Source organism: Bubalus kerabau, chromosome 1 (assembly GCF_029407905.1).
Source record: "Bubalus kerabau isolate K-KA32 ecotype Philippines breed swamp buffalo chromosome 1, PCC_UOA_SB_1v2, whole genome shotgun sequence".
In the NCBI taxonomy this organism is placed as follows: Eukaryota; Metazoa; Chordata; class Mammalia; order Artiodactyla; family Bovidae; genus Bubalus; species Bubalus kerabau.
The window spans coordinates 196,083,866-196,096,086 of NC_073624.1; the positions used below are offsets into that span (position 1 = coordinate 196,083,866).

Genomic DNA, 12,221 nt, shown 5'->3' on the forward strand with positions numbered 1-12,221 from the left:
CACAGTGTATAATGAAGCAGAAGAGAGAACAAGATGATTGTGATAACTGAGCCTTTCGCTTATGTCACTGTCTAAACTCACGGAAATGTTTTTCAAAAGCTGTTTTCCATTATTCATATGTAGGGCATACTCCTCAAGAAAAAAGTCATCGCCTGTTACATTTGTATCCTCAAAGTATTTTTAAATGCCTATCACAGGCCCAACACCTACATGGGTAGATTATATACACTGAAAAAGATTTTAGAACAGAACAATAAGTAGAACATTTTACTGTTTTCATAATGAGGTTACAAATAAGCCTAAATTGGGTGTAGAAATTGGTTTGTAAGTCTCATCAGAAATTCCGACTTATTATTTTATAGTCACATCTTTTTGGATCAAAAATGATCTTATCCATAGACTGGTTTAAAGGTGTTTAAACTATTCTTATTCCCCAAATTTGGTTTCAGGCTGTTTCCCAAAATTGAATTCATTTTCAAAGAAAGAGGATTTGCCAACCTTATGACTATTCAAAGAATGAGCTCCAGGCTCTGAAAGTAACTTCGCAAGAATTTCAAAAAGATTCTGTGCAATTGCAGAATTTTTACAAAAGTTCTTGGTGCCTTCAGCAATTACTTAAAAAAATTCACATGGTTTTAAAAACAAAATCGGGCACATTACAGAAACACTATGTACTTCTGCAAAGAAGAACTTAACCATGGTTTTTAAAAATCAGAATCTGAATGACTGCTATGCAAATCACCATGTGAAGCTGGAACTGAAACTATAAAGTTTCAGGTCTACATAGTCAGGTGTGAGCTCAGATGGAGACAAAAGAATCCAGAAAGGCACCTGTGTCTAACAGCGCACGGAGCACTGGCTCCCAACTGGCAGCTACAGGTGCTCTCTCTACTCTGTCCTCTAAAAGACCATTAGGAATCCTTTCAGTGTTAGAACTGGAGAAAGGAAGGAAATGAGGAAGAAAGGAAATGAGTCTTGGTTTTATAGTTGAGAAAGCAGACCTATAAAAGTTAAGAAACCTAAACTGGGCTGCACAGATACCTAATGGAAGCCACTTTGTCTTCTGCATTTTTTGCTCTTCCCAACTCTATTGAGCCTGTAGAATGAATGATTTTAGGAGCCTGGCTCAGATTAGACTGCCTATATTTGAATTCTGGCTCCAACATTTCAACAGCTATTATAAACTTGGGCAAGTCACTGTGCCTCTGTTATGCATAAAAATGTGATGGTAACTGTCCCTTCCTTTGTACATGTATATATATACAAGTACTTTGAAAAGGGTCTAGCATATAACAATGATATTATCTCATCTCATCTAAATATATCAGCTGCTATATTTGATATACATTTTCTGGAGCTACCTAGTTTCTTCTTTGAAAGAAATCTCAAAAAAAATCTTCCTCTCCTTTACTCTTTTTCGTATGGGCACGGGCCCCATCTTCATCTTGGTGACTGGCATGCCACTCAGCACAGTGCCCAATACACAGAACTCCTTAATAAATGTCAGCTGACAACATAAGCAAATCTCTCTGGTCCTTATCAACGTAGAATATTGCCTTTCTCCTAGCTCATATACCATTTATTACTCTCTCATCTCAGGTTCTGTTGAAAAATGACATTTGGTGATTTCAGAATTTGAATTTAGAAAATGTGTTGTGATTCTTTGCATACAAAAATTTCAGAAAAGATTCTGATCAAATCAGGAAAAAATATAAGCTATCTACCAGGTTCATGTCAAAACTAGTTCAACTTCAGATGAGCTGAAGGGGAAGAGGGAGGGGAAAAAACATTCTTGACAGTTTGCATAGGCTCTCAGAGGACCACCTTACATGTTATACAAACATTTAAGTTGTTAAGATCAAATGAGGAACCATTTTCTTATGAATTACAGAAACAGTACAGTGATAATAAAAGTTGTCATGATGAATAGTTTTCCTTCACTGTTGACATATGGCAACTCAACTCACAATGCAGCTTTCATGGCTCTACACATTAGATGTTTCAAAATAATCTGTAGGATCATAAGATAACTGTTTTCAGATAATAATCCTTAACAGTAAAAGACACAAAAATTAGAGTATTCTGAGTTCTTCCCATTTTTTAACTCATTGAACAGGATGCAAGACACAATTTGAAAAATCTAGAAGGTAATAAACATGGATATAATCATAAACCTGACATACACGGACTTTAAGAAAACGCCAACACTTGTACAGAGATTAGCATCTCCATTAGGGAAGGAGAGGCATGTCAGCCACCCCGCTTCAGTGACAAGACACAGAGCAGCACAGGGAGAGACAAGGAGGAGCATCTTCCAGGAGAGAAGGGGGAGATTAGGCAGGTCAGTGGTGAAGTACCATTTGTTTTTTCATCTTTTCAGTATGACTCAATCTTCCTCTCGTCTTTCTAAAGCTCTTCTATTCTCTCCCCATCTGCTTACTCATTGCCTCCAATGTCACATTTCCATTTATCCATTTCCGGTCTCTGCTTTGCTCAGGTCTTGTCACTACTGTGACTTTTATCTAGTTGTTCACGAGGTAGTCCAGATTTCTTGCTGCTTCATTTGACCAGAAGTCTTTCTAGGCTCATCCAGGTAGGCCAGAGGCAAAGAAAAGATTAGAAGATGAACTGGTAACTTGAGGATGGGTCAGTAGGACATCAACTCTTCATTCTAACACTCCAAGTCTACCTGGCTAAGGCAAACCTCTGTTCTCATGGATTTATTTATTCATCAATATTTAAACTCTGTATGTCATCTTGCTCATGCTCAGTCGCTAAGCTGTGTCTGACTCTTTTCGACCTCATGGATTGTAGCCTGCCAGGTCCCTCTGTCCATGGGATTTCCCAGGCAAGAATACCAGAGTGGGGGTGCCATTTCCTTCTGCAGGGGATCTTCCCAACCCAGGGATGGAACCTGTGTCTCCTGCATTGGCAGGCGGGTTCTTTACCTCTGAGCCACCAGAGAAGCCCAGGTCACCTAGATAATTAATTATTCTGCAAAGAAGTTTGGGAAAAGTTGTTCATGAGAATAACGGCTGCTGTTTATTTAGCTCTCTTACAGTGTACAGTCCAGATACTGTAGGATCACACTTAATCCTCCTGACAACCTCACGAGGTGCTTCATTGTGCCAAGTACAGCACGCTTAGAGTCATACTGGGAGGTGGATATTCTAAAGAAAAAGAAAAATCAACAAAAAAAACTTGACTCTGGCTTTAAATGACAATAGCATAAGAACAAAATCCAAAGGGACTTCTCTGGTGGTCCAGAGGCTAAGACTCCGTGTTTCCAGTGCAAGGGGAACAGGTTCGATCCCTGGTCAAGGAATTAGATCCCACATGCCGAAACTAAAGATTCTGAGGCCCCAACTAAAAAAGAGAGCCTGTATGTTGCAACTAAAAGATCTTGCCCGCCAGAACGATCAGTGATCTCAAGTGCCGCAACCAAGAGCCAGCAGAACAGCCAAATAAATAAATAAAATACATTATTAAAAAAAAAACAAACAAAACCTGAACCCTTGGCAAGTGGTTACCTTTGAGACAAGGAACAGGAACGGTCAGGTAGAAGAGAGGAGGAATACTTTCATTTTATACCTATCTATACTGTTTTAATTTTTTAGCTTTTAAATATGTTAGCATGTATGGGAGAACACTATAGTCTTGTTTAAAAATCTCTTCTTTGTAAATTTCATCATTAAAAATAATCCAGTAATAAATGTTACATGCAAAATTTTAGGAGACTGCAAAAACAGGTCCCAAGTATGACAGCCTGAGTTAACTTTTTAACATTGTCGTTTGGGGGAAGTTTTCAAAATCATAAGTATTAATGTCACTCAATTAACAATGCAACAGATACCTGTTATGTTATTAAGTGTAAGGTACTGACATATCTTTAAGGTGCTTACAGTCTTGTTTCCCTGCTATGTGAAAGCACTTTCTCTTAAATCTAACCACGGGCCCTCATACACTGCTAGTGAGCATGTAACATGGTGTGGCTGCTTCGGAAAACAGTCTGCCAGTTCCTCAAAAAGTTAAAACACAGAGTTACAATATGATCCAGTAGTCACATTCCTAGGTACATGCTTGAGAGAAATGAAAACATATATCCACAAAAAAACTTTCACACACGTATTCAAGGCAGCATTACACATTATGTTCATGAACAGGTGGACATACAGACAAATGGTCTATCCACATAGTGGAATACTATTCGGGAAGGAAAAGGAATGGGCCACTGACACATGCTACTTCATGGATGAACCTCAAAAACAGGATATTAAGTGAAAGAAGCAGATACGAGAGATCACATATTATATGTGACTCTATTTGTATGAAAAGCTCAGAAACAGGAAATTTAGAGAGAGAAAATAGTGGGGCTGGGGATGAACTTTGACTATTTTTTAAATTGCAATTTATGTCATGCTAATGGGTGTTAGTATAAATGGGCCCAATAGCTCTTAAAGGGGAAGTGTGTGAAAATGTTCTAAAACCTGGTTTTAGTGACGGTGCACCACTCAGTAAAGTTATTAAAAGTCACTGAATTGTCTACTTGACACAGGTAAATTTTATGATGTGTAAAATATGCCTCAATAAAGCTGTTAAAAATCACCAGCATCTTTGGTCATCGTGTCCCATCGTGAATGTGGGAACCTCTGGTATGTGTGGAGTGACCAATGAGAACATATGAGTTTATTAATAAATTAGGGACTGGAGTTTAAGTTGGTTCTGCTTCTCTTCTAAGGGTAAATAATCAAATTTAGGCATAGATAAAAATATCCTCTTTTCTTTAAGGAGTAAGAAGTCACTTTAAGTCATTCAAGTGGCAGTGGAGGAATTTCTCTGGAGGACCTGTGCTTTATGGCACTTGAAAATGTGTAAAATGCCTAAAGCTGGGCACTTAAAGAATTAGGAAGATGCTAAAGGACAAGTCTGCTGAAAATTTAGCTAATGGAAACAACTCAGCAGTTTAAAGATGAGGAGCCACGAGGCAGAGCTTCCCCACCAGCATCTCTTACAAGTGTCCTATAATAATAAATCTATTAATATTGCTTGCTTATCAAAGGAAAAAAGATGAGGAGCCATGCAGAAAAGCTCAGAACCAGGACGCAGGATGTATAATCAACGGGTCAGAGAGAAATGCACTGATAATAGCCGTGTGCGTGTGTGTGCACTCAGTCTTGTCCAATTCTATGACGCCATGGCAAGAATATTGGCGTGGGTTTCCACTTCCTTCTCCAAGGAATCTTCTTAACCCAGGGATCAAACCCGCGTCTCTTGTGTATCCTTCATTGGCAGGCGGAATTTTTGACCCCTGAGCCATCTGGGAAGCCCTGATAGTAGATGGGAGAACACCAAATCAGTAAGCAACATGGAAATGAGGTGGCAGGCCACTGAAGAGTTATGGCATGGGATCCTTTTAGCATAAAGTAAGGACCAAGCTGCCAAGTTGGATTCGTGGAAATGTTTAGTGGCTATCATGAGTACCAGATAAGTCTAGTTGATGGAACAGAGGCTTACTTAACAGGACACTGGTACCTGTGACTGTTAGAACTAGGCCTTTTGAATTTCAACTATTTTGTTTAAGTACATTTTATGTCACTCTTCTTCCCCACCCCACAGCATGTCCCAGACCTTCAACAGCAAGCACTACCACATGGTTTCTGGAACACTAACCATTTCAGGAGAATCCCATGGACAGAGGAGGCTGGTGGGCTACAGTCCACAGGGTCGCAAACAGTTGGACACGACGGAGCGACTTCACTCTCACTCACAACCATTTCAGGAACTAGATGAAATAAGTTTCTGACGTTTCCCAGTTAAACCTCAAAGCAAACCTATATGAAACAGCTGACTTTATTTATTTTTTGCCGTGCCATGGGGTTTGCTGGATGTTTCCTGACTGAGGACTGAACCTGTGCTCTGGGGCAGTGGAAGATTGGAGTTTCAACCACGGGACTGCCAGGGAATTTCCACAGCTGACTTTATTATTCTTTATATAACAAAGCTTGGAGGTGCTAAGTAACACCTAAAGGGTCACATTCCTAGAAGACAAGAAAGTCATATTTCAAATCCTCGTTTTCTAGAGCCTGCTTTCTTAATCTTTTTCTGTATTGCCTTGACAAATTAGCAATTTCTAATGACATTTAGCCATGGAGCTGATTTGGGTCATTAAATTTCTTTTCAAAACAGTTCAAACTAGAACACTGTTTATTTTTCTCCATTTTTTCAAACTCCTCAATTAAGCACTGTACCTTAATACAATTTAAATATTTTCTAGTATGTTATAATTTTTTCCTCTTATCCAGAAGTTTATATTAAAAAGTACCATGGATATCCTGTCAGAGTTACCTGAAAATTAGAATTAAAAAAGAAAAAAAATATACACACCTATGGGAAGATATATAATATACAGAAAATTATAGAGATTTTCTTACTAAATAGGCACTTTCAAAGTCTGGAGTTAAGAAAGCACTAAGAAATCAAGCTACATTCAATAAGTATTCATCTTTACTCCTCTTGCTTCCAATGCAAGATCAAGCTCCAACTGCAACCCTTCTGTTTGTCAAGTACCCACAAGGACAATGTAATTGGAAGATAAATACCTTCACTACAGGTAATTTATTTTTATTTGAATTCACTATTTAAAGTTAAAGTATATCTCGCAAATAATTATTATTTCTTGATAATCCCAGAGAACTTCCTTTGAAGGTAAAAATGCTTATATTGCATGCTTCCCTGGTGGCTCAGAGGTTAAAGAGTCTTCCTGCAATGCGGGAGATCCAGGTTCAATTCCTGGGTGGGGAAGATCCCCTGGAGAAGGAAATGGCAACCCACTCCAGTATTCTCGCCTGGAGAATCCCGTGGATGGAGGAGCCTGGTAGGCTACAGTCCACAGGGTCGCAAAGAGTCAGACACGACTGAGCAAATTCACTTTTTCTTTCATTTACCTTCTCTTTCTCCACATATAAGAAACTGAATAAATTTCTAGAATTATTATGTCCTAAGGTATTAAAGCTTAAATGTTTGAAATTCAAACTGCAGGGAATTCCCTGGTGGTCCAGTATTTAAGAATTCACCTGTCAATGCAGGGGACACAGGTTAGATCCCTGCTCATGTGGGCATGCCAAGGCACAGCTAAGCCCGCTGCTTGAGAGCCTGTGCTCTGCAACGAGAGAAACCACTACTGCAATGAGAAGCCTGAACATTGCAACTAGGGAGTAGCCCCTGCACGCCATAACTAGAGAAAGCCTGCACGCAGCAACAAAGACCCAGTGCAGCCAAAAATAAATCAACAGCTGTGTACTAAAAAAATTAGTATTAAAAAACCAAATTGTATCACAAGTATATGTTATATGTGATATAATTCATTATTTGAAATATGAATCAACTGCCCAGAATTATGTATTAGTTTTAGATACTTTTTGAAATTCATTAAAAGTAACTAGGCCATTACTAAATTGGATCCATCAGAGACTTTAAGACATAAAAGTGTATCTAAAAAAGTTAGTCTATGTTAGAAATATCTGTGTATTGTGAACATGAACAAAATCAAGAATGAAAAAGATAAAGCAGAGAAAAACTAGGCTCTCAAAAAGAAATATGCAGCGAAAACTACCAATTCTTGGTTAAAAAAAGGGGAGGGGTGTTATTTTTTAAGTCAAATATGTACTTTGGTGGTAAGCAAATATGCAGTCTCACTTCTAGCACAAAGATGAATAAATAAGCCACAGCTCTCAGGCAAGTAATTGCTGCTACGGCTGCTAAATTGCTTCAATCGTGTCCAACTCTGTGCGACCCCACAGACGGCAGCCCACCAGGGATTCTCCAGGCAAGAACACTGGAGTGGGTTGCCATTTCCTTCTCCAATGCATGAAAGTGAAAAGTGAAACTTAAGACTCTCAGTCGTGTCCGACTCTTAACGACCCCATGGACTGCAGCCTACCAGGCTCCTCCGTCCACGGGATTTTCCAGGCAAGAGTACTGGAGTGGGGTGCCATTGCCTTCTCCGCAGGCAAGTAAAGGCATCTAAAAATTCTCCTGCTACTGACAGAAAATTTGATTAAAAGTATAATTTCCCTTGAGATAGTCAAACTGAAAGTCAGCTATAAGCATATTACATACCTTAAGTAGGTGGGATGGGTCTTAGCCTTCACAGTTCATCAACAGATAGTTACTGAAAGTGATTATTGGCCAAGTTCTTTGAGAAATTCAATACAAAAAAAATGTGACTGGACTTTGCAATTTATTTGGGGACAGTTAACTAAGGTACACTGGACTAGTGTCTGAATTAATATATGTTAACAAAGCAGTACTCTGTACATACTAAATATTATGTAAACATTAACTATTAATAAAAATCAATAACAGTAGCAGCTCACATCTCTGGGCTGACCACATACATACAAAGTGAGCACTGGTAAGAAAGAGGAGAGTGTGGCCAGTGATAGGAGAGGCTTTAAATGAAGGAAAGCTTGAGCTGATTTACAGAAGTATCTTAAGAAAGAAGAGAGCACACTGCTTGAGCAAAGTAATAGAGCTGAGGAGGCGGGAAGGATGAGGAAGCTTGATTCAGTACTACGACCGAATACTACTTATTCTTCTGCATTATCACCTCTGAATTACAGAGCTGCTGCTGTGATTGTTGGCTGCAGAATCGGTGCAAGCTTCTGTGCAAGCTGACTAGCACTAGGAAACGTGTATTAGGAAATGGTCTGTGTGTGTCCAGATCATCAACGGTCTTAAATTCTTGGCAGAGGAGCCTGTTTCTTAGAGTAGGTCATAGAGGGCCATCAAAGTTTCCGCAGTATAGGAGTAGAGATAAAGATGCAAGTTCAGGCTCTAGACTTAGAGGAGTCCTGGACTTGAAATGAGCTGTTCTCTTATTAACTGTGTCTCTGCCTGCCGAGTTACTTCTTAGAGTTTCAATGTTACTACTTAAAAATGGCCATAATCATAGTGTCGATCTGAATTTGTATGAAAATGAATGCAAAGTTTTGAGCACATGGTCTGTAACATAGCAGGCATTCTCCATAATTGGCATCTATTATTAATTAAGAGGCTAAGGTCTTAGGTGATGAGGCTCATGTGGGTGAAGTTACAGATGTAGAGACTGGGGAGGGAGCAAGCCATTCTAACACGCTTGAAGAAAATGTCCCTTGGGACACCCAGGTTTCAACAACTTGGGAGTTTAGTGATAATTAATCTAAAACAGGAAATTCAAAACAGAGAAGTTTGACTTGAGTTTCCAAGCATAAAAATGTCACCATGACTTCAAATATGGAATTATCACAGCAATATCACTGTGATAATATATCTACCTGTGTCTTTAAATGACATTTATTCTGTTACCAAAGCAAGAGGTTAAGAGCTCAGAATAAAATGGTGTCTAAAATCTTAGACTGAATCAGAAGTGACTTCAATGGATCTAGGAATTACCATTTTGTTGGGAAAAGCAAACCAAGACCCCAATAAACCAAGGACTGCCAAATGGATAAACATCCGAACTGTGGAGAAGATTCAGTTGTAGGCCAAACTTTTTATAGATTCTTTTGCGTTTAATGGTAATACACATGTGTGCCTCCCCTCAACGCTACTCTTGGAGGTACAGAAGGATGGATACCGAATCACATTCATTCTTGTATTCCCCACCGTTATTGAAGAAACAGTAAATATTCCAATATTTATAGAACTGAAATGAATTTGTGAAATGGAATGGGCTTCAAAGGAAGGGGCTGGCCGTTTGGGGCCTTAAGCTTTACTGCTGTGGTGCCTATATTCTACGTAATTATTTTCTCAATATCTAAAGAGTTTTAGTTTAACTAAATTAGTCTAAATAGCAGACATTTAGTCTATAATAGACGTTTGCAATCAATCAAAATGAGCTCATTGACTGAGTACCTAAAGGACTAGGAATGTGATAACTTAAAACTTAAGATCTGTGGGGTAGACTTGACTCATTCTGCCTTGTGTAGCTGGAAATAAATACTGCCTTTGGATGAGTTCTGAACTAGGCGTTTAGAGTTCCAGTCTTCCCTGTGCCCATTACCACCCCAGACATCTATGAAATGGTGAAACCTCTTATTCAGGGAAGTAAAGTTTATAAAAGAATGATTAAGTACAAAGGAAATCTACATCATTTGCTAGTTCATCTTTTTCTTGGGTTTGAATTATTAGTATAAAATATGGATTTTATTTGGGGGCGAGGAAACAAGAATATGTTGTGAGAGTTATACCTATAGGAATTTTTCCCTCAATCATCTTTTTTCAATCAGTAGAAAGGAAAGAACATCAGCTTATGTTGACGAAGATGGAGGGAAAATGTAAGAGAAGCCAAAGAAAGCAGACACTGGAAGAGAATGTGACCAAAGCTTTTGAAACCACAAATCAAAGCAGTGAATAAAAGCTATTCTTTTTTCTAAAAGGTCAGCTCAAACTTCAAATAAATAGGTGGAATATGCTTTCGCAAATGCACATCTTTATGTTGAACCAGGCTGTGTTTTTAAAAAACCAGTAAATGCTGAAATAATGAATGATGGGGATTGGATTTTTTTTAATCTTTTCTCTTTTTTTTTTTTGATTGAATCTTTACTATTAAAAAGTGTATCATCTTTTTATATTACTATCAATAAAGCATTTTAGATACCCAACAGCTTGGTACCATAAAAAGTAAAACTGGGCTTATTTAGATATTTACTTTACTCCTACTTAATGTTATAGTGATGTAGAAAATAAGCAAATAAAGATTCTTCTCCTTTTTAAAAGAAGAGTTTAGGAATAACAATCATACAACAACCATAATTCTGGATTTTTTTTTTTAAGTACATGCGATAAATGTTACACGAAGCCAATCCTTGTGATTAAATATTTGAGTTTCTTAAACCAGAAGAGTTTATAGGTCAAACAATGTGCAAATCCTATTACCCACAAGAGTCCTTTAAGAGGACAGTCACCGTCCAATATTTGTTGTGTTTTATTTTGTTATACTTTCCTTGTGCTTCCCCATCCCACCCCCGCATCCTCCCTTTTTATACACTTTTAAAAACTGTGTAACAAGTTTGTGTTAAGTATCCAACAAAGGCAGGCAGTCTTTGAGGGGGGGGGAATAAAACATGTTTCATGTTTTCCACTATTTTTGTGGTCTCTAGAGGGTAAACAGGGAAGGGGATGAGGGAAAAACACCCTCACGTCCGAATCAGAATGACAAAATACGCATCGTTGTGAAGCTACTGATAAGATGCCATCTACGGGACAGCGGCATCTCCACACGCGTCCTTAAGTAAGACAATTAGAATAAATGTGAAGCGCTGTTTCTCGGCTTGGAAATCTGCAAGTTCGCCCCAGACCTCCCTCGGGATTTATAAAACACCAACGGTGCTTTCGGCTCAAATAATTCCCAGCCCCGCGGGTATGCATGCTGCAGTGCATTCCACAAAACTCTGCCATGCCTTTTCTCTACTATAGAATCGGGGGCAAAAAGAAAAAAAAAAAAAAAGGCCGGGCGCCACATTAAGAGTTCAAGCACAAGTCTGTCCACGTTTAAAGCTCCAGAAAGCCATGTCCACTTCCAACTCGCCCCTGGCGGAGAAGTTTGGGCAGCGCGCGTCCTCCCGCCCCGGCTGGGTCCACCGGAGGATACTTACTGGGCTGAGCCAACTTTGCTCTCCCTCTTCCCGAGCACTTTGGCAGACTTTGTGTCGTCCACATCTTGCTGTAGTTCGGTCATCAGGGCCACGTCCGGAGGGCACCTTCACACCGTCTCCTCCTCCCCGCTTCCCCGGCTCCCACCGTCCGGGTTGCAGGCCCCGCGAGCCCGCCGCGCCCTCCCCGCGCCCTGGGCCGCTCGGTGCATCCGGGCCGCCCGCGCCGGGGGCCGCCAACCTGGACACGTTCGGGCCGGCGCGATTGGTCCGGGCGAGAGGGGCCGAACCGGGAGGGAGGGAAGGGGAGGGTCGAAGCGAAGTGACAGCTTCTCCTCCCAACCCAGGAGGCAGAGGAAGAGAAAAAGGAAACCTGTAGAACTCGTCTTTCTGGGAGAGGAAGCTAATTGGCCAAGCAGGTGAAACATTTGCCTAACCCGGCGCCCTATAAGTAGCCTCCTAGGAAACTGGGCCTTTTTTTTTTTCTTCTCCTATTTAGACTGTAACTACGGAGGTTGAACAGTGGGCAACCAGCTGTAGATACAGGAAACCATAGGGCTTATCGCGCACGGATGCGCTGGGTAGGCT

General features: G+C 39.9%; 1 protein-coding gene across 5 annotated transcripts in view; it reads right to left on the minus strand.

The window, feature by feature from the left end:
* Positions 1-11,899, minus strand: part of GRAMD2B (GRAM domain containing 2B) — a 76,100-nt gene extending 64,201 nt beyond the window's left edge. For 3 of the 5 annotated variants that reach the window (XM_055548815.1, XM_055548807.1, XM_055548803.1), the window contains exon 1: positions 11,637-11,897. In XM_055548815.1, coding sequence (XP_055404790.1) covers positions 11,637-11,719 — 83 coding nt within the window. In that variant the 5' untranslated portion in view covers positions 11,720-11,897. Of the gene's footprint in view, positions 1-11,636 lie in introns of all 5 variants that reach the window. The other 2 variants (XM_055548823.1, XM_055548794.1) reach the window with 2 other exon arrangements.
* Positions 11,900-12,221: the final 322 nt, after the last annotated feature.